This window comes from Zootoca vivipara, chromosome 10 (genome assembly GCF_963506605.1).
Source record: "Zootoca vivipara chromosome 10, rZooViv1.1, whole genome shotgun sequence".
Classification (NCBI taxonomy): Eukaryota; Metazoa; Chordata; class Lepidosauria; order Squamata; family Lacertidae; genus Zootoca; species Zootoca vivipara.
This window is the reverse complement of record NC_083285.1, coordinates 13730036-13749755: the sequence shown is the minus strand read 5'-3', so window position 1 is coordinate 13749755 and position 19720 is coordinate 13730036. Positions and strand designations below refer to the sequence as shown.

Below are 19720 nucleotides of genomic sequence, written 5' to 3'. Positions count from 1 at the left end.
AGCCACAAAAGCTCTGCTCTCTAGGAAATCTGGCAGCCCTTCCCCAGAGAAAAAGTAAAGACACACAAAAGGTATTCTCTAGAACTTCATACGGGTAGGATGACTGATTTTATAGCATTAGGTCATCCATCAGTTTTATTGTATATAGCTAAAGGCGACAGAGAATAAAAGGAAAGCTCTCATCTAAAATCATACAACGTAACCTGTATCAGTTTACAACATAAAAAGAAATTTACAGCATTAAAAATTGAGATTGGAATGCATTCACATAGCTGGAACGGAGCTTCTTGGCTGCCAGCTCAAATTTGGCTCCCTGGTGTGTAATATATAGATGTTTATCTGCTAGGGGTTTGACTGTCACTTCCTGTGCGGATCGAGCAGGGGGCCAATTAAGAATTGGCGATCCAAATTTCCCTCTGGGTATTGTATACAGGGGGCAAATCAGCAGATAGCGTGTAATGTCTTCTACCTGATTACATCCATATGTACGATCCATATCTCCCCTCTAAATATGCTGAGGGCATCCTGTTGGAATCTTAGTTCTACAAAGGCCCTGCATAGTTGTGGGAAGGTCAGAGTCTCAAGATAGCGGGGCCTTGAGTGATTGGTCTTAATTTGGGGGTACCAAGTAGAGTAACGAGCGACAGTGTTGGATGTTCTGGCTTGGTTGGCATCCTGGTCAAAATTCCAATTTCTAAGGTCACGTGGGCTAAGGGCTAAGAAGAGAAGAAGAATTTTGGGTTTCATATCCCGCTTTATCACTACCCTAAGGAGTCTCAAAGCGGCTAACAATCTCCTTTCCCCTCTTCTCCCATAACAAACACTCTGTAAGGTGAGTGAGGCTGAGAGATGTCAGAGAAGTGTGACTAGCCCAAGGTCACCCAGCAGCTGCATGTGGAGGAGCGGGGAATCAAATCCGGTTCACCAGATTACAAGTCCACCGCTCTTAACCACTACACCACACTGACTACACAAGTACCGGTAGTTCTCCATTTGAAGATTATAAGCCCTAACCTTCTCTTGGCACTTTTGTGCCCAGCCCCCTGTCCTTAGTTGCTCTAACCAGCAGAGCTTACTAAAAGTATGACTGTCGAATGCATCTAGCCTGCGCCAGTATCTCAGATAGGGTAGATCAATTCTGGCTGCAAGCGAGGGGAGGCTCAACTCAGCTCTGCTGGTGTCCCACAGGGAAGCCCCAAAATCTGCCTCATAAATTTATTTTGTGGGACCTCTATTTCAGATTTAACACCAGTTCCCCATATCTCAGCCCTGTGGAGCACTTGGGCGATGATTTTAGAGACGAATATCTTAATAGCTGGGTTGATGAGCTGCCTGCCATTTGAATGAAAGAACCTTTATAACTGCCCAGTAGAATGGCCAGATATTAGCTTAATTGCTTCCAGATGGGGTTTCCATGATGACTTCCTATCAATAAGTAATCCTAGATATTTAAATCTGGGTACTTTGTTCTAGGGTGTGACCGTCTAGAGTTCACCTGGACTTGGTAGTCCTCTTGCCAAATACAGTGACCTTGGTTTTATCGTAGTTAATTTTTAGATGCTCTTTTTTTTCTTTACACAGTTGACAAAATTTAACCAGCATCCTCCTGAGATTTTATTCTGAGATAACAAAACTAAATCTTCGGCGTAGAGCAGAATTGACAATTTACGATTCCCAGGGGTGGTGGCGAAAAAGGAGGGGGGTGCCATATCAGGGATGATATTATTTATATAGTAATTAAATAGGAAGGCTGATTTTGTAGCATTAAAATGGGCAACCTTGTGTGATTAAAGAAAAAGAAAACATAATTAAATGAAGAAATCAACCTGCGCCCTCTCTTTTTCTTAGATCTTGACACGGCTTAAATTTATGCAGTAAATTAGCAAATCCTGCTTTTCTTCTGTAAAGCTCAGGGCTCCAGCGAGTTTAGCCACTGAACAGATGCAGGCATCCTTAGGTTGATGTACTATATGCACCTTCAGACTGATCTTTGGGATTATTTAATAATAATAATAATAATTACCCCACACATCTGGCTGGGTTGCCCCTTCCACTCTGGGCGGCTTCCAACACATATAAAAATAATAATAAAACATCAAACATTAATAGTAACAATTTCAGCCAATATAAAAAGTCACAATAACAATTATATACATTGGAAACATGTCCTCTTATGATAGTCCCTGTTCTATTTGGACAGCATGATAAGTCAAACCTTGGTTTAGTGTAGTAGGACCAGAGCAGTTGGAGTCTCTTCCCGGGAGACCACACATTCTTGCTAAACCATGGTTTGGCTGAGTTTTACATGTGAACTCAGCCAATGACATTCTTCCAGTTTTATAAAATGACTTAACGTATTTATGTACAGTAGCTCACTCACGCTTTTTAATGTATTTGTAAAACTGAACAACTCACAGCTTTGAGAAGACTGTGGTTGGCAGGGGCAGAAATCATGTTGGAGCTCCTTGTAGGAGTCAAGAAGTATAAATGATTAATAAAGTAAACTTTGCTGGCAGGCAAAATCAGTTGTAGTTTCTAGTTTCCATTGATCAGAATTTAAAGTCATATAGCATCACAAACCTTTTCAGTGTGATCTGTGTTTATCAATATCCGATAAATGTGATCTATATTTATCAATATCCGATAAATAAAGTGCAATTTTGTTTTTCACAGTATATCCACTCATCAGGCATAATTCATCGGGTAAGTAAAGAATCTCATTTCTGGGTTTCTGTTTTTCTGTTCTGTAGTTTTAGATGGCTCTCTCACAGAAGCAAGCCAAAGGCATGAGAATGATTTAAGAAACAAACCTCTAGTGCAGTGGTTCCCAACAGGTGGTCCGGGGACCCCCAGGGGTCCGCGAGCTATGCCAGAGGGGTCCTCAAGATCCTATTAGAATAAAAATATATTAAATATATTTCGTATGATAACAGATTTTTTGTTTTGGCCGCTTCCTGCATGAGCAGAGTCTAGCTCAAAACTAGAATTAGATAGAGGCAGTAGTTCTGCTGTATGCCGCAAGGACTACAAGAAACTTGGAGATAAGGCAATGAAAAAGATCCTTCCATTTGCAACCACATATCGGTGTGAGCAAGCATTTTCTTCCATGTGTTTCATGAAAAACAAATATAGGAATCGGCTCGACATGCGGTCGGATTTCAGAGTGAAAGTTTCAAGTTTGGAACCTAATATTTCAGAAATAATGGACTCAAAGGACAGATTTAACTCATCTCATTAATAACTGAAAATTAAAACTAACTGTATACTGATGGAGTACTCTGTTGTAACTGTAAAAAACGTATAAATATAAAATATAAAAAGACTCTTAATTTGGCTCTCACTTTTTAATTTTAGGATTAGGAATTAATGGGGGTCCTTGTCACAATAGCGGCTCAATGAGGGGTCCTCGAGAAAATTTTGTTGGGAACCCCTGCTCTAGTGGGTCAGCGCAATGTTAACCTTTGACTTGATCCTGATTACAAAATCTGTTCCGCAATTGCTAAAATGAAAGGATTCCCCCCCCCCCGATTAACAAAATACAATTAATGGGTTGCATCCCAACTCAGGCTTAAGAATATAGCCACTGAAATCAATGGGGCTTAAGCTAATCATGAACAACTTAAGTTCCACGGCTTTCAATGGGTCTACTCTTAAGCATGGCTAATTCCAGAACCAACCCCTTGACAGTTATGTTCATTAGAGGGGGGGAAAGGTCACACATATTCACATGCTTTTTTTCATCCTATTGATGGTAAGAAGAAAAAGAACTACAAAGAAGAGTAACTGTTTCATTACATGGTTTTAATAATTAGGACCTAGGAACAGTTGAAAGAAGTTCTGAAATTTAGATACATTTACCAGCTCAGTCTGGAGGGCATGAGATGCTCATTCTCAGGGTTGTGGGTTCGAGACCCATGTTGGCAGAAAGATTCCTGCATATTGGGGTTGGACAGAATAACCCTCGTGGTCCCTTCCCTTCTATGATTCTATGAAATGTGCCCCTAAACCAGGCATAGGCAAACTCTGCCCTCCAGATGTTTTGGGACTACAACTCCCATCATCCCTGACCACTGGTCCTGTTAGCTAGGGATGATGGGAGTTGTAGTCCCAAAACATCTGGAGGTCTGAGTTTGCCTATGCCTGTCCTAAACAATGCCCTCCGTTGAAAGAAGTACTGGTTATTTTTTAAAAACAATGTGTTCGTCTTGAAGAGAATTTCATCTCAGATTTGTTTGTTTTTAAATATGTTTGCAGGACTTAAAACCTGGAAATTTAGCAGTAAACGAAGACTGTGAACTGAAGGTAAGAAATGTGAACACTTTGGGCTTACAGAAGTTTGAAGATATAAAAATGGATGTGGGGGAATTTGGTAGGACCTCAGAACTAATGTGATAGGTGGTGCAGGGTAGTAGGTATATATTCTGTGATAGTTCCTTTGAATCTCTTCTGAAGTAATAGAATAATGGCAGTGTTTGGGTCGTAAGTCCACAAGTCTTGGCAGAAATGAGTTAAGCAAGCCAAGAAATATGTTGCTTAACTTTGGTTACCCATTTCATTCCATCCAGGAAACTATAGTTGACAGATTTAATATAGCAAGTGTATTGAGCCAACGTTTGAAGTTTAATACAGTGGAACCTTGGTTGTCGACCTAATCTATTCCGGAAGACCATTTGACTTCCGAAACGTTCGACAACCAAGGGGCAAAGGGCTGTCAGCAATTTCAATGGCAAAAATTGAGAAATGCGCCTCGGAAGCCGTTCAACTTCTGAGGTGCATTCGAAAACTGAAGCAATTACTTCTGGGTTTTCGGTGTCTGGGTTCCGAAACATTCGGCTTCCAAGATGCTCGAAAACCGAGGTTCCACTGTACCATGGTGTGTTCCGAAGCTGTTAACCAGTGTTTCCCAGATCAGAAATTATAATTTACTGAGAACTTTACGGCTTTACCTCCTCACATGAAGGGCTCTGTGTGCGGCCACAAGGCCTGTTCATATCTTGGCTTATTATATCTGGATCACGGCACAATCAATAACTGTGTGTCCCATGTGCCCCTGAGTTGTGGCAATAGTATGTAATTGCAACTTTCTCTATAAAATAATAGGTTTAAGTTAAAAGGAAAGTGGGAAAAGGGTGATCGATCCAACTGATGTGTTAAGTATTTCTGCTTTTTATAATTCAATTGTGCATTTCAAAAAAACACACCACAAAACCACTTCTGTGAACTAGAATTGCCACTTACTGTTGCCAGAAAAAAACAACTAGTATGCAGAGACAACGTCCGTGATCCCCTTCATATAATGAATAGTCTCTTTCAGATAAATGCCCTGTTCCTTGGGAAAGTGCTTTTCAGTGTGAACAAGGATATCAAAACCAAGTAGACATCTGCATTTCTCTGAAACAAAGCAGTTATTTCACTGCAAGTGATTCTGTCGCCAGTGCTGAAACTTGGGAAGGCTTAGCAATGATGTCAGATTCAGCAAGAGGGATTGTTTTCAATTTGCATTTGTTGTCGAAGAATGTGTGCTTAAGTCTGTGGCTGCTGTTTCTTGATGGAAATAAGTAGGCCTGGGCGATGTATCAATACATCGCCAGGGACCAGTTTGATGGCCGGAGCACTATGGCACCTTCACGCAGCTGTATATCGTGAATGAAACCACCGTCGTTCTTGAGTCCCTCTGCCACCAGTTCCTGGTGCATGGAGAGAAGAACAAACTACATCAGCCCCAGCCCAGCGAGGCATTGGGGTGAAACAGCTTCCGCTTCCTCCAAGAGAGCTGAGGCAGTTTGATCCCGGCGACTTGCGTGGCCACGGCCAATGCACTTCATTCCTCTGCAAAAGAACAAGTATTTTTTTATATATCTGGACTGGAGAGAGAGTGGCAGGAACAGCATTTAAAGAGTGTTTAGAGGGTGCTCTCCATTTAGGCGATTTTCACTTAGCAAGCAGGTGAACCAGAACATAAACTGGTGTAATTGGGGAGTCGCCTGTAAACTTGAGAAGACAGGCGAAGTAATGCCAGTGTACTGGAAGAAGCAAAGATCACGAGTGACAAAGCAATGATTCTTCAACATCAACTTCGTTGGACTGGTCATGTTGTGTGGATGCCCATTACTCTATTCCGAACTTAGAAATGGGAAGCGTAATGCTGGTGGTCAACAAAAGAGGTTCAAAGACTCTCTTAAGGCAAACCTAAAAAACAGGTAGGTACAGTAGTATAAACACCGACAACTGGGAAACACTGGCCTGAGAACGCTCCAGTTGGAGAACAGCCTTTACCAAAGGGGTCATGGGCTTTGAAGACACTCGAACTCAGGACAAAAGGGAGAAATGTGCTAAGAGGAAGGCACACTTGGCAAACCTTCACCGTGATCAACTTCCGCCCAGAAACCTATGCCCCCATTGTGGAAGGACGTGTGGATCCAGAATTGGCCTCCACAGTCACTTACGGACCCACTGTTAAAACCATGTTTATGGAAGGCATTTTACTCAGCTATGAGGGATTGCCAAAGAAGAAGAAGGCATTATGTAGATTTAGCAGTTAGGTGGTTCCCCAGCCTATGAAATCAAACCTTAGCAAAATATGAAATAAATAATAAATAAAATAATAAATAATGAAATAAATTGCTGCAGCAGCAGGGACCTTAACTGATTCCAGCCTTCCTGCTTGAGCCAATGTTGAAACATCGGGTTTTGACCTACGGTAAAAATAGACTACAGCTGACAGAGAGATACCGTAGGAAACTTAAGGTTTACAAAATTGATTTTTTATTTTTATTTTTAATGCAAGGAAGTTTGAGTAATTGACGGTTCATGCTTTAAAAACACCGTTCAGTTCCCAAGAGGAGACTTTGCTTTGTAGCACATCCATCTTTTAAGAAATCAGCAATGCTCCACAGACCTATTATCTGTGACAGAATTGTAGCGTAAAACTCTGCTGTCAAAACAAGCAGACCTTATTAACCCTGAAACATTTTAAGAGTGAAGCGTAAGCCCTGTGGAAAAAATTACCGTCTCTTAACAGAAGGGTTGAAGGGCTTGTGACTGCAGCCAGCCTTTGTAATCATATCACACAGATCTGGTGAAACTGTGTTTTAAATCCTTGCAAGTAACTGCAGCCTATGCTTCAGCGACAGTTTGCAGAGCATGAGGCAAAATGATGTTTATTGCATGTACGGCTTCAGACTTCTATCCTTTTATTTTAAAGTAGCCTCTGCAAGTTATGAAAGGATCCTGCCCTGGGACTTCTTGCAACAGAGAGCTCAACAGCGCTTAAGATTCCTTTGCGTGCTTAACGGCCTAAAGTTGTCAACCACTGGTGACCATCCCACAGTGTCTGTGGGCACAAACCTCCATAAATAAATATCGAACTGGGTGGCAGTGGGAAAGCATGTGCACACAACCTCATAAATATTGGTGGGTACGCATGGTTCCCATCTCCCAGAGTATGGTCTATTTTAAATAAGAGGCTTAAGAGTAGAAGTATAGAATGCACCTTGCCACTAATACTCCAGTTAAATTATCAAAGATGTATAAAAAACAAACAAACTTACGTTGGAGATGTAAGACAGAGGTGGGGACGATGTGCCATATGTGATGGGGATGCAAGATGGTGAAACAATTTTGGACAATGATACATGAGGAGCTTAAAAGGATATTTAGAATTTCAATCTTTGAAGAAACCAGAGGCTTTTTTATTAAGTTTAGTTTCGAATGACATCCCTAAGAATAACAGGAATGTATTTCTCTATGCAACCGCGGCAGCCAGAATTGGACTGACGAAAAACTGGAAATCTGACAAAGGCACAAATACAGGATGGGTGACACCTGGCTTGAGAGCAGTACATGTGAAAAGGATCTAGGAGTCTTGGTAGACCACAAACTTGACATGAGTCAACAGTCTGATGCAGCAGCTAAAAAAGCCAATGCAATTCTGGGCTGCATCAATAGGAGTATAGCATCTAGATCAAGGGAAGTAATAGTACCACTGTATTAGTACCACTGGTCAGACCTCACCTGGAGTACTGTGTCCAGTTCTGGGTACCACAGTTCAAGAAGGATACTGAAGAGCTGGAACGTGTCCAGAGGAGGGCAACCACAATGGTCAAAGGCCTGGAAACGATGCCTTATGAGGAACAGCTTAGGGAGCTGGGCATGTTTAGCCTGGAGAAGAGAAGGTTAAGGGGTGATATGATAGCCATGTTCAAATATATTAAAAGATGCCATATAGAGGAGGGAGAAATGTTGTTTTCTGCTGCTCCAGAGAAGCAGACCCGGAGCAATGGATTCAAACTACAAGAAAGAAGATTCCACCTAAACATTAGGAAGAACTTCCTGACAGTAAGAGCTGTTCGACAGTGGAATTTGCTACCAAGGAGTGTGATGGAGTGTCCTTCTTTGGAGATCTTTAAGCAGAGGCTTGACAGTGACCTGTCAGGAATGCTTTGATGGTGTTTCCTGCTTGGCAGGGGGTTGGACTGGATGGCTCTTGTGGTCTCTTCCAACTCCATGATTCTATACCAGAACTAGTAGAATGGAGAATAAAGATGTTTGAATTTGCGGAGATTGCACAATTATCAGCATCAATCAGAGGATGTTCTAATCAAGTAATTAAGGAAGAATGAAATTGTGTTAAGGAGTGCATGGTGAAAGTGGGTGCTAGAGTCTAAAAATTAATATGGTATAACTTAAAAACCGCAAGGTAACACAAAATTTAGTAGGAATGATAGGATAAATAAATAGATATAGTGAACAATGTAACAATTATAAATAGTACAGTAGGTGAAAGAAGATCAGACATGGATAGAGGGAAACGTGAGAGATTGAAGGGGGGAGGGGAAAAAGGTCTTTTTCTTTTTTCTTTTAAGTCTGTTTGAATATATTGAATATAGTTTGTTTTGAATTGTTGGGTTTTTTCTCTTGTTTTGTTTTGTAATATTTAAATGTTTAAATAAAGCTCTCTTTTTTTAAAAAAAGAAGAAGTATAGAATGCACCTTGCCACTAATTCTCCCTGCGCCACATTCCACATTGTTCCAGAGCATTGTTCAAACTCAAATTCATCGGGGGCCGCATCAGCAGTTTGGTCACCCTCAAAGGGCCGGTTGTGTCTGTAGGACTATGTGTCCACTCTTTATTATCATAAATTATTGTCACTGCATTCAATTATTACTGTTTTTTGTAATAATGTAAGCTCATTCCCACCCCCACGCGGATCACATTCCTGCGTCGTGGCGCGTGTGTGGGAGGGGATGTAAACGAGGGAAATTTGAACAAAAGGTGGGGATTGACGGCTTCCGGGGGGGGGGCTCAACTAAACCTTCGGCAGGAAGGAGAAAGGCACTGCTGGGATTAAAAACCTGCAGATGGAAAGAGGGCTTCCCTCTCCCGCCCTGCGCACACCCAAACCCCGCTAGGCAGGATGCCACACGCTGCAACCCACCCCATGCTTTGGAGAGGGGCAGGAACATGCGGTGCAGCGCCAACTCCCTGATTTGCTTTTGCATCCTCCCTCCTCAGCGTCAGAGTCCCTTCCCCTCGCACTGAGGGAGGGCAGCGGATTTCCCGAGGAGGAAGGCAGCGGTAGCCCCAGCGGACGTGCATCTTCGCCTCAGAGCTGCTCTTCCCCCCACCCACGCTGTTGTCGTCTTCGCCACCGCCTCTCCCTACCGGGACTGCAGGCAGAGGAGGCTTGAAAACCTCCCCCCCCCCCAAAAAAAATTCCCCTCCCACCTACTCAAACTGCGAGGCGACTCCATCTGGAGCCCTACATCACGAGGGGCTGAGAGGAGGTGGCGACAGAGCAGGAACCTGTGCCGTCGTCACCGCCTCCCTCCCGGCCACCCCCCGGGGAGCAGCTCCGCTGGAACTGAGAAGCCAAAGGGCGGCTCGGGGGTGGGGGGCAGAGCAAAAGCCAGGCACCCTCCCGAGTGTCTATGAGGAGAAAACGGGGGAAGAGGGAAGAGAAACCCGGCTCCATCAAGAGAGCGGCTGTTGCGCTTCGCCTACTTCCCCCTCAGGCTCACTCCACGTCCTTTTCGCCCGCTCGCTCGCCCACCTCCCGGATGCAGCCGAGGAGAGGAAGGGAAGCGGCGGGCGGTGGCTCCCCAGTGCCGCCTAACTCGCTCTCGGAGACAACAGCAAAGCCCGCCCAAAAAAAATCCAGCGCTGCTCCGTCCCGGCACCAACTTTGCCGGCGCCGCCTGTAGGGCTTTCCTACCTCCTCGGCGGGCTTCCTCCCCCTCCTGCATCTCACTTCCCCGTCTGGCCGCTGTGCCACTGCCTCCCTCAGCCTCATTCGAAATTGAAATTCCCTGGCCAAGGCCGTCAGCGCGGCTCCAGCGCCCCGGCCTCCGCCTGCAGCCCCGCCCCTGGTTTTGACCCTCGGCCAATCGCAGGCTCCAGAACTACTGTCAGCGGCTACTGTCGGCAGCGGCTACGTGGGCCACATGACGAGGTCTGGCGGGCCGGATTAGGCCCCCGGGCCTTTTGTTTGACACCCGTGTTCCAGAGGATTCCCCAACCCTCTGAAACGGAGGTGCTAGGGACTGCAGCAGGAAAGGGGGGGCAGATTTTGCCCCGTATTTCTCAACCCAATTATCATAGCATGAATCCTAGCCCCATAGGTCTTTAGATCATTCAAAAGTGATTAATTTTCCTTTCGCTTCATATATTCTGGCTTTGAAAACAGATGCTGGGACAGAGCCCTCGATCCGGGCCTCTTAGCAAAGAAGAAAAGTATTTTTCTTCTCGCTTAACTGAGCGCAACAGCACCATTTCCTCCCCAGCATTATAATGGAAATCAGGAGTACAATTTTGCATGTTTATTACTAATGTGATTTTTTCAATTGCAGCGCTAGAACATTGGTTTAACGCGTTCTGCTTCCCTGCCATCCCTGTTTTCAATGTGTTTATGACTAATTTGGAGTTGCAAATTGAATGCGTCTTTGGTTCCTCTGTAACAGATTCTGGATTTTGGGCTAGCAAGGCATACAGATAGCGAGATGACTGGCTACGTGGTTACCAGATGGTACAGAGCCCCAGAGGTTATACTTAATTGGATGCATTATACACAAACAGGTAATTGTCATGTTGTGTGCTCAGATTAACACTTTTAACTTGAGCTCTTCTAGTGGCATCATTACAAAAAGCTACCCTGTGCTTATATTTGTCTCTCAGAATACCAACCAAGGGGTATTGCTTTGTACATAATCCCCTGATCTCTGTTGTGCTAATTGCTTTCCTCAATCTGTTTATATCTGGAGCAAAAATGAGGGTAGCTGTTAACTTCCGTGGAGGCCTTCCAGGTGTCTTGAGAAACAATTCCAGCTTCCCCTCGGGAAATCAAGGAACGTTTTCTACCATTCATGGGTTCCAAGCTATTACCATATGGCAATCTAGCTTCCAGCCTGCCTTCTCATGGTCTCAGTGTCCTTATTAACTTCCTAGAACAATTTCAGTCCCAGGCAGTAGATACAGCTTTGCAGATGCTGACAGATACTCCTGTTCCTATATCCATCTGCTTGACCAAATTATCATCATCATCATCGTTGTTGCAGTTGTTGTTGTTGTTGTTGTTGTTAAGCTGTTCCTGCCTCAAGTATTGGTCCACCCTTTCCTGTAGTCCTTTTCCTTTCTCTTGAGTGCTAACCATTGGTTGCCTACTCAACCACACTTCCGTTGAAGTCAGTTGATGCCTTTGGATGCTCGTTCCACAATAAATCAGCTGTTGGCATCCGCATCTGGGATAGCTCAGTCCATAGACCATGAGACTCTTCATCTCGGCGTCATGGGCAAAAGATTCCTGCATTGCAGGGGGTTAAACTAGATGACACCCCCCCCCAATGGTCCTTCCTAACTCTACAGTTCTATGATTTGTGTTGAGAAACAATGGAGTGCGCCTCCAGAGGTGAAGTCAAACCACTGCGAGAGCAGCACTGAAGTTACCTCCCCGGGGAGCAATCCTGGGCAATGTGTATGGAGGTCCTGGGCTCCCCAAACAACAAGACCCTCCCCCTTCTTGGCCTCGTTGACGTGGTCCAAAGGAGAGCAGAGAAACACATTTGGCACCAGCTTGGCTGCAGGAGCTGCTGGAAAGAGGCGTACAAAGGCACCATCCAACCGTTTTAGGGACGCCACTCTGGATATGTGTAGGATTTTTACTTTTCTTCTCCTGAAGAAATCCCACAAGGCGGCAGAGGTTTAGGATCAGAGTTGTCCTTCTCCTAGATGGGCCCCATCTGTCCCTCTACAGCAGGCATGTCCAAAGTCCGGCCCGGGGGCCAAATCAGGCCTGCTGGTTGATTTAGTCCGGCCCCCCAAACAATTCTGAGAAATGAATCTGTTGCGGCCCTGAGTGCCTGCTGCCCGGCTTGCGCTGCCCAGGAGCCAACGCTCTGCCAAAGCCATTTCTCTTAACCAGGGGGATGGTGTTGCAGGCTCGTCACGGAGCTCTCCTCTGCGTCACTCCTTGGGTCGACCAATAAGCTCAACCCAATACGTTTATGGAGGAGCAATCCTTTAAAAAGGGCAACAACTTTGGGACAAAATCCTTAAAAAGCTGAATCGCTTCAACAATTTTGTCCGGCCCTCATGCATGTTCACTTCATCAAATCTGGCCCTCTTTTTTGGGGGGGGGAGTTTGGATACCACTGCATAAGTGTGCAGAAACTGCCTAAAGCCCTATTAATCAGAGCAGTGAAGAACTTATACCAAGTCAGACTGCTGGAACGTCTTAACTCAACATTGTCTCTACCCCAACTTGGCAGTGGCTCCCCAAGGTTTCAGACAGGCAAGGTTCTCAGCCCTACCTAGTGATGCTGAACCTGAGTCATTTTGCATGCAGAGTGGGTTCTCTTCTGTGGAGGTACTGCCCTTCCTCAAGTAGTCACTCAGCCACGAAGCTCACTGGGTGACCTCGGCAGTCAGCATCTCTCAACCCAGCACACCGCACAGGATCCCTCGGGTAAAATGAGGCAGGGAGAGAACTAACCACACCATGAGCTCCATAGAGAAATGATGAGGTGTAAATGTATTAAATAAATGAAAACCTAAATTACGCAGCATGGGACGTGGGTGGCCCTGTGGTCTAAACCACACAGCCTAGGACTTGCCGATCGGGAGGTCGGCGGTTCAAATCCCCGCGACGGGGTGAGCTCCCGTTGTTCGGTCCCAGCTCCTGCCAACCCAGCAGTTTGAAAGCACGTCAAAGTGCAAGTAGATAAATAGGTGGGGAGGAAAACTGTGTTTCCATGCCCAGCTCTGGTTCGCCAGAAGTGGCTTAGTCATGCTGGCCACATCACCCGGAAGCTGTCTGCGGACAAATGCTGGCTCCCTCAGCCAGTAAAGCGAGATGAGCACACAACCCCAGAATCGTCTGCAACTGGACCTAATGGTCAGGGGTACCTTTACCTTTTAATGACTCAGTGGATAGCCCCAATGCAGAATCACAACTTGTTGCATAGGTCCATAGTTGCTAACTCTTGAAAGTAGAAAAGGAGCATTTGTAATCGAGTCCTCCACAGCTCCCCCAAAAGCACACATTGGGTTGCATCAAGGAGCTACTTGCAGAAACCAAATGCACATTTTGCAATAGCAAACCAAAATACTTTATGTGCCTTTATGTGCCTATGTAAAGGATTTGTCTTTCTGCATAAAGCATAGGCTTCTAAGAGGGCTCTCACACAGCAATTTAATGTAACCATTTTCTGTATTTCAGTTGACATCTGGTCAGTGGGCTGCATCATGGCTGAGATGATAACGGGAAGGCCGCTCTTCAAAGGCAACGACCGTATCCTTTCACAGCGAACACTTGGCATTAAGATGTAGAAGTATGTAAGAATCTGGGTGTCAAAACTGTGTGAGTTCAGAAACACTTCAAACAAATAATTATCCCTTTGGCTTCTTGCTTCCAAATGTCTGTTTGTGTTTTGGCCAAAATTTGCAAAGAGGGAAACTTAATAGTACATCATGGCTGCTTTGCGTTACTAATTGCAAGTAGAAATTCAAATTTGTAAGACTCACTGGCACGCAGGGCTGGTTTTTTTAGTTTATCATATATACTTGATTGCCAGCTATGCTTTTCAACTTCATATCTGTCCCTTCCTTCCCTGCTGTGGGACTACATAGAAGCGCAGCAAGTATTACTGAAAGTCAGGGACAGCTAAAGCTAAGGAGGGCTGCCCTCCAAAGCTTGCAGAAAGTCCTTATAACGAATTTTGAAAGAGAAGTGTAAAATTATCTGAGCTCTAATGTGGCTTATAAAAGCTTGTGCAAACATGAATGAATGAATTTTTATTTGCACCAGCCATCAGCCGTAGCAATAAAACAGCAATACGATATACAAAGAATAGAAATAAAAAATCAATTATATAAAATACACTTTAGGGTTTTGAATCAATAGTCAAATAGTGGACCTTATTCTGATTGCCCCAGCTAAAAACTTTGCAACCTTTGCTGTCACCTGCTCATCTTGATTTGCCAAGAGAAAGCTAAAAGAAGGATGATGATCTCATTCAAGTCTTTGTGCAAATATGTTTTTCTGTGATATTGTCAGGTCCAAAGCTGAACTATGAAGTGTCCTCCCCATTGCTCTCTCTGAATGGTTTTCAGAGGTCATCCTTAGCCAGCTGTGGTCTTGAGAAGGTATAAGAGACAGGTAGACTTTGGTGTGTGGAAGCCAAGACCATCTAAAACACCTCTCCTTTTTACACGTGTTGTATTTTCCAGTATTAATAGCAAGAAAAAAACCAGATCTGTTACAACATGCTTTTTATTTTGACATACACACTGAAGATTTGACTCCTGACTTTGGCATTCAGACCTGGACCAGCTCACAGAAATAATGAAAGTAACAGGCACGCCAACTCAAGATTTTGTTCAGAAACTGCAAAGCCAAGATGTAAGTAGCTCTTGCTTTCACTGATTTCTTAAGGACAAAGTGCAAATTCAGGAATGCCATGTGCATTGCACCAGTTCAAGTGGAAGACAGCATACAGTGGTACCTCTAGTTACGGACTTGATCCGTTCCGGGGTGCCATTCACACCCCAAAAAGTCCGCAACTAGAGCGCCACTTCACACGCAGCACAATAGAGCGGTTCTGCGCATGCATGCGCAGCGAAACCCAGAAGTATACATTTCCGAGTTTGGCACATTTGTATCCTGGAAAAATGCAACCGGAGACTGACGTAACAAGAGGTACGACTGTATATGCTTTTTCATAATAATTTTCATTGTACCTTTGTTTTGGAAAATCATTTTTATTATTACGTAGTAGTCTTGAGACACAACTGAATTTGAACTCCATGGATAGCACTGAGACTAACCCCGATGGGGCAGACTAAATTTGATGCCATTTCTTTATTGTAAATGTTAACACCCTGTTTTGGCTTCTTTCAAGGCAAAAAACTATATCAAAAGCCTTCCAAAAGTGCAGAAAAAAGACTTTGCTGCTATTTTGAAGTATGCAAATCCTTTAGGTAAGTAAATATAGATGCACTTCACGAATAATGAAGCTGTGTGGTCGCATGGCAGTGAACAATTAAGTGTAATCAAGGTTGGGCAGATACTTTCTGTCGTTTTCTAACAAGCTTTTCCAAGAATTTTGCTGCGATCTGAAAATTCCTCTGTACAGGATATTTATCCCCATCTCCCATTAGGACGGCCAACTTTTAAGCAAGGCGTGGTGTAAAAGAATGCTACTGTTTCATGTAAAGGTAAAGGTAAAGGACCCCTGACAGTTAAGTCTAGTCGCGAACGACTGTGGGGTTCCGGCGCTCATCTCGCTTTACTGGCCGAGGGAACCAGCATTTGTCTGCAGACAGTTTTTCTGGCTCATGTGGCCAGCATGACTAAGCCGCTTCTGGCGAAACCAGAGCAGGCACGGAAACGCCGTTTACCTTCCCGCTGGAGCGGTCCCTATTTATCTACTTGCACTTTGACATGCTTTCGAACTGCTAGGTTGGCAAGAGCTGGGACCGAGCAACAGGAGCTCACCCCTGCCGTGGGGATTCAAACTGCCGACCTTCTGATCATCGTGCCCTAGGCTCAGTGGTTTAGACCACAGTGCCACCTGTTTCATTAGTAAGGCAGAAATAAATATTTTCAATGGCTGTGTGACAGTTTCCATACTTCATCTCTTAGGTTTTATTGTAATATTGCACCAGTAGCTACTCAGAGAAATAATGTGAAGCAACTTTATATCATATACATTTTATTATATGGCTATCTTGAGTATTCCAGAAAGTCAACAAAGCTGCAATCTCCCTCTTGTTGTTTCGGCAGTCCCTTCCCCTTCCTACATGCTGTCCATACTTTCATGATTTGTAAGGATAAACTTTTCCTTCTAGGCGTACCTATTATTATTATTATTATTATTATTATTATTATTATTATTATTATTTATACCCCACCCTCCCCGGCCAAGACTGGGCTCAGGGTGGCTAACACCAAATACATAATACATTAAAAACACAAAATCAAACGACTGGTTAAAATACATTTCAAAATCACATTTAAAATCAAAATAAAATTAGGTGGGAACTCCCATAGGGGTAAAGAATATTAAATGTTCACCAGGCCCAGCCACCCATGCTGGTCCCATGTGGGCCAATAGATGGAGCCAAGAGGCCACTTACATACAGGGTCCCATAGAAAGAGGGAAGAAGGAAGGGGGTCAGACTGGCGGAACAGCTCCATCTTGCAGGCCCTGCGGAAAGATGTCAGATCCCGCAGGGCCCTGGTCTCTTGCGACAGAGCGTTCCGAAAAGGCTCTGTTTCTGGTCGAGGCCAGTCTAACCTACTTGAGGCCCAGGACCTCCAAAGTATTATTGTTTGTGGACCGTAAGGTCCTCTGCGGGGCGGAGGGTCCTAGGCCATATAGGGCTTTAAAGGTTAAAACCAGCACTGTAAACCTGACCCTGTATTCCACCAGGAACCAGTGCAGCTGGTATTGCTTCTATCCCAAGGAACTGAGTGGCCTCTGAAAATGCAAAAGCCACTCCTGATCATCTGTTAGCATAGTTAAGCTCGGTACTATTTCCTTAAACCTGACTTGCTGCTGGAAAATTAAAACCATTATGTTTTGTGCTGGGTCTCAGTGCTTGCCCTCTCCTTTGTTGATCCAGCGGTGAACCTTTTGGAGAAGATGCTGGTGTTAGACGCAGAGAAGAGAGTGACGGCTGCAGAAGCTTTAGCACATCCTTACTTTGAAGCCATTCACGATCCTGAAGAGGAAACCGAAGCAGAGAAATACGACGACACTTTTGACAACATGGATCTTCCCCTGGATGAGTGGAAATGTACGTTTGGTACATTTTGGCAATCTTCAGGCTAGGACAGAAAACTTCTATGGGCTCTTGTGCAAATAGGCTTATAATTAAAATATGCTTCAGGTGAATTTAGAAATCTGATGCAGTGAATTTCTATATGTGTCCTCCAGCACTCATTGGTTCTGTATAGTTTCCATTTCCATTCTACTCCCATTCCCCCATGTTCACGACCTATTTATCAACATTTGTATTGTGCAACAAATCAGACTGCTAATCCACATATTGCCTACTCCACTGTTTCCCAAACTTGGGTCTCCAGCTGTTTTTGGACTACAGCTCCCATCATCCCTAGCTATCAGGACCAGTGGTCAGGGATGATGGGAACTGTAGTCTGAAAACAGCTGGATACCCAAGCTTGGGAAACAGGTCTTAGGCCAGGGATGGGGAATCTATGGCATAGCTGCCAAGTTATCCCTTTTTTTAAGGGATTTTCCATTATGCTGAATAGGCTTCCTCGCGAGAAAAGGGAAAACTTGGCAGCTATGATCTATGGACATCAGGTGCAATTGGACTCTGACCCCCATCAGCCCTAGCCAGCATGACCAATAGTTAGGATGATGGCAGCTATATCCAATAACATCTGTAGAGCCACAGGTTCTCCATCCCTGGCCTAAGAATGGCAGGCATAATGTTGAAAGCCATTGTACACAGTTTCCATTAGGACAGCTTCCTGTCTTAAGCAGAGGACATTCTGATCCCCAATTCCTGCTATTTTAAGAGGATATTCTTGAGATAGGATCTGGCATCTTCTGTTTGCAAAGTGTGTGTTTGACATCATGAGTCATGGCTCTCCACTAAATTGTCATGTAATCTCCTCTTGCATAGTTTTGGTTTCGCGGCTGTTGATTTGTCAAGCCAGTCTGACCTGTTGTAATACCTATAATAGGTATTATGATATATATAATATTATAGGTAATAATGAAGATATAGATCAGACATAGGCAAACACGGCCCTCCATATGTTTTGGGAGTACAACTCCCATGATTCCTAGCTAACAGGACCAGTGGTCAGGGATGATGGGAATTCTAGTCCCAAAACATCTGGAGGGCCGAGTTTGCCTATGCCTGATACAGATGTTATTAACATATAATTAAAGGTAAAGTGGCCCCTGACCATCAGGTCCAGTCGTGTCCGACTCTGGGGTTGCGGCACTCATCTCGCTCTATGGGCCGAGGGAGCCGGCGTTTGTCCACAGACAGCTTCTGGGTCATGTGGCCAGCATGACAAAGCTGCTTCTGGCAAACCAGAGCAGCGCACGGAAACGCCATTTACCTTCTCGCCGGAGCGGTCCCTATTTATCTACTTGCACTTTGATGTGCTTTCGAACTGCTAGGTGGGCAGGAGCTGGGACCGAGCAACGGGAGCTCACCCCGTTGCAGGGATTCGAACCGCCGACCTTCTGATCAGCAAGCCCTAGACTTTGTGGTTTAACCCACAGCGCCACCTGGGTCCCTCTTAACATATAATTAAATATAGCTAAATCAGAGGCTCTCATGCTGTCAATGATGGGGGTGGGATATTTTCCCTGACTGGTGGTACTTCACAATAAGAAATAGGGATGTGAATCATTATTCCTCTGAATGTGAAAGCAATTCTTTTTCTTTCTTTTCCCCCCAGGCATCACATACAAAGAAGTGGCAAACTTTAAGCCTCCGCAGTTGCCCGAGTCGAAAGAGACAGCAGTGTAAAACCACAGGGACCAATTTCCTTAGAAATCAAATGAAAGGAGGAGAGTGTAAAATTTTAAATATATATATAATTTAATTGTACAAACCTTTTTATAAATAAACTGGATGTAATCTGTCTAACCTGTATTCTGCGGGAATATTTGTATTCCGGATTTGAGCTAGCACACCATGACTGGGTGAATATTTTGTTTCTGCCACACATTGCTTATACCTTAGAGTAAGTATTTCCCTCCCTCTCTCATCCCTATCTCTCACAACCCCAAACCTCTCTCAACATGCTACAGGTTCTCTGTATAGCTACCATTTCCGGTGGGCTGATTCACACTCTGCGTTTTTCACTTAGGAAACATTGCCGGCATGTGTTTCATATGGATACCCAAACCCTTTTTCTACCGTTAAGCGGTTTACATCAATTCCTGCCGTAGCAGCGACATGAAAAGCTGTCATGGAAGGATTGAATACCAGGGAAGACCAGGACTTGCTGCCATGGACAAAACAGCCTCCTTTAAACATTCGCAGAGAGGTTTGTTTCAAAGGGCACCCCTGAGAGGCCAATGGAGGACATCACTCTTCTTGACAAACAGTTCTTTGGGAGAAGGACAAGTCAGGGGGGGGGGAGTCACAGAAACATAATCAAAATTCTCATTTTGAAAGAGCAGGGGAGCAATTTGCTATAGCAGAATATGTAGCTCTTAAAAGTCCCAGCAG

The 19720-nt window shown here is 44.3% G+C and overlaps 1 protein-coding gene across 1 annotated transcript in view; it reads left to right on the top strand.

Annotated features, from left to right (window-relative positions):
- MAPK12 (mitogen-activated protein kinase 12) overlaps nt 1-19132 on the top strand; it is a 42450-nt gene extending 23318 nt beyond the window's left edge. Inside the window, exons 5-12 of the mRNA XM_035127697.2 lie at nt 2674-2703; nt 4255-4302; nt 10960-11074; nt 13713-13784; nt 14815-14894; nt 15394-15472; nt 17120-17293; nt 18942-19132. Of these exons, the coding sequence (XP_034983588.1) occupies nt 2674-2703; nt 4255-4302; nt 10960-11074; nt 13713-13784; nt 14815-14894; nt 15394-15472; nt 17120-17293; nt 18942-19012 (669 nt within the window). The 3' untranslated portion in view covers nt 19013-19132. The remainder of the gene's footprint in view (nt 1-2673; nt 2704-4254; nt 4303-10959; nt 11075-13712; nt 13785-14814; nt 14895-15393; nt 15473-17119; nt 17294-18941) is intronic.
- The last annotated feature ends 588 nt before the right edge of the window (nt 19133-19720 follow it).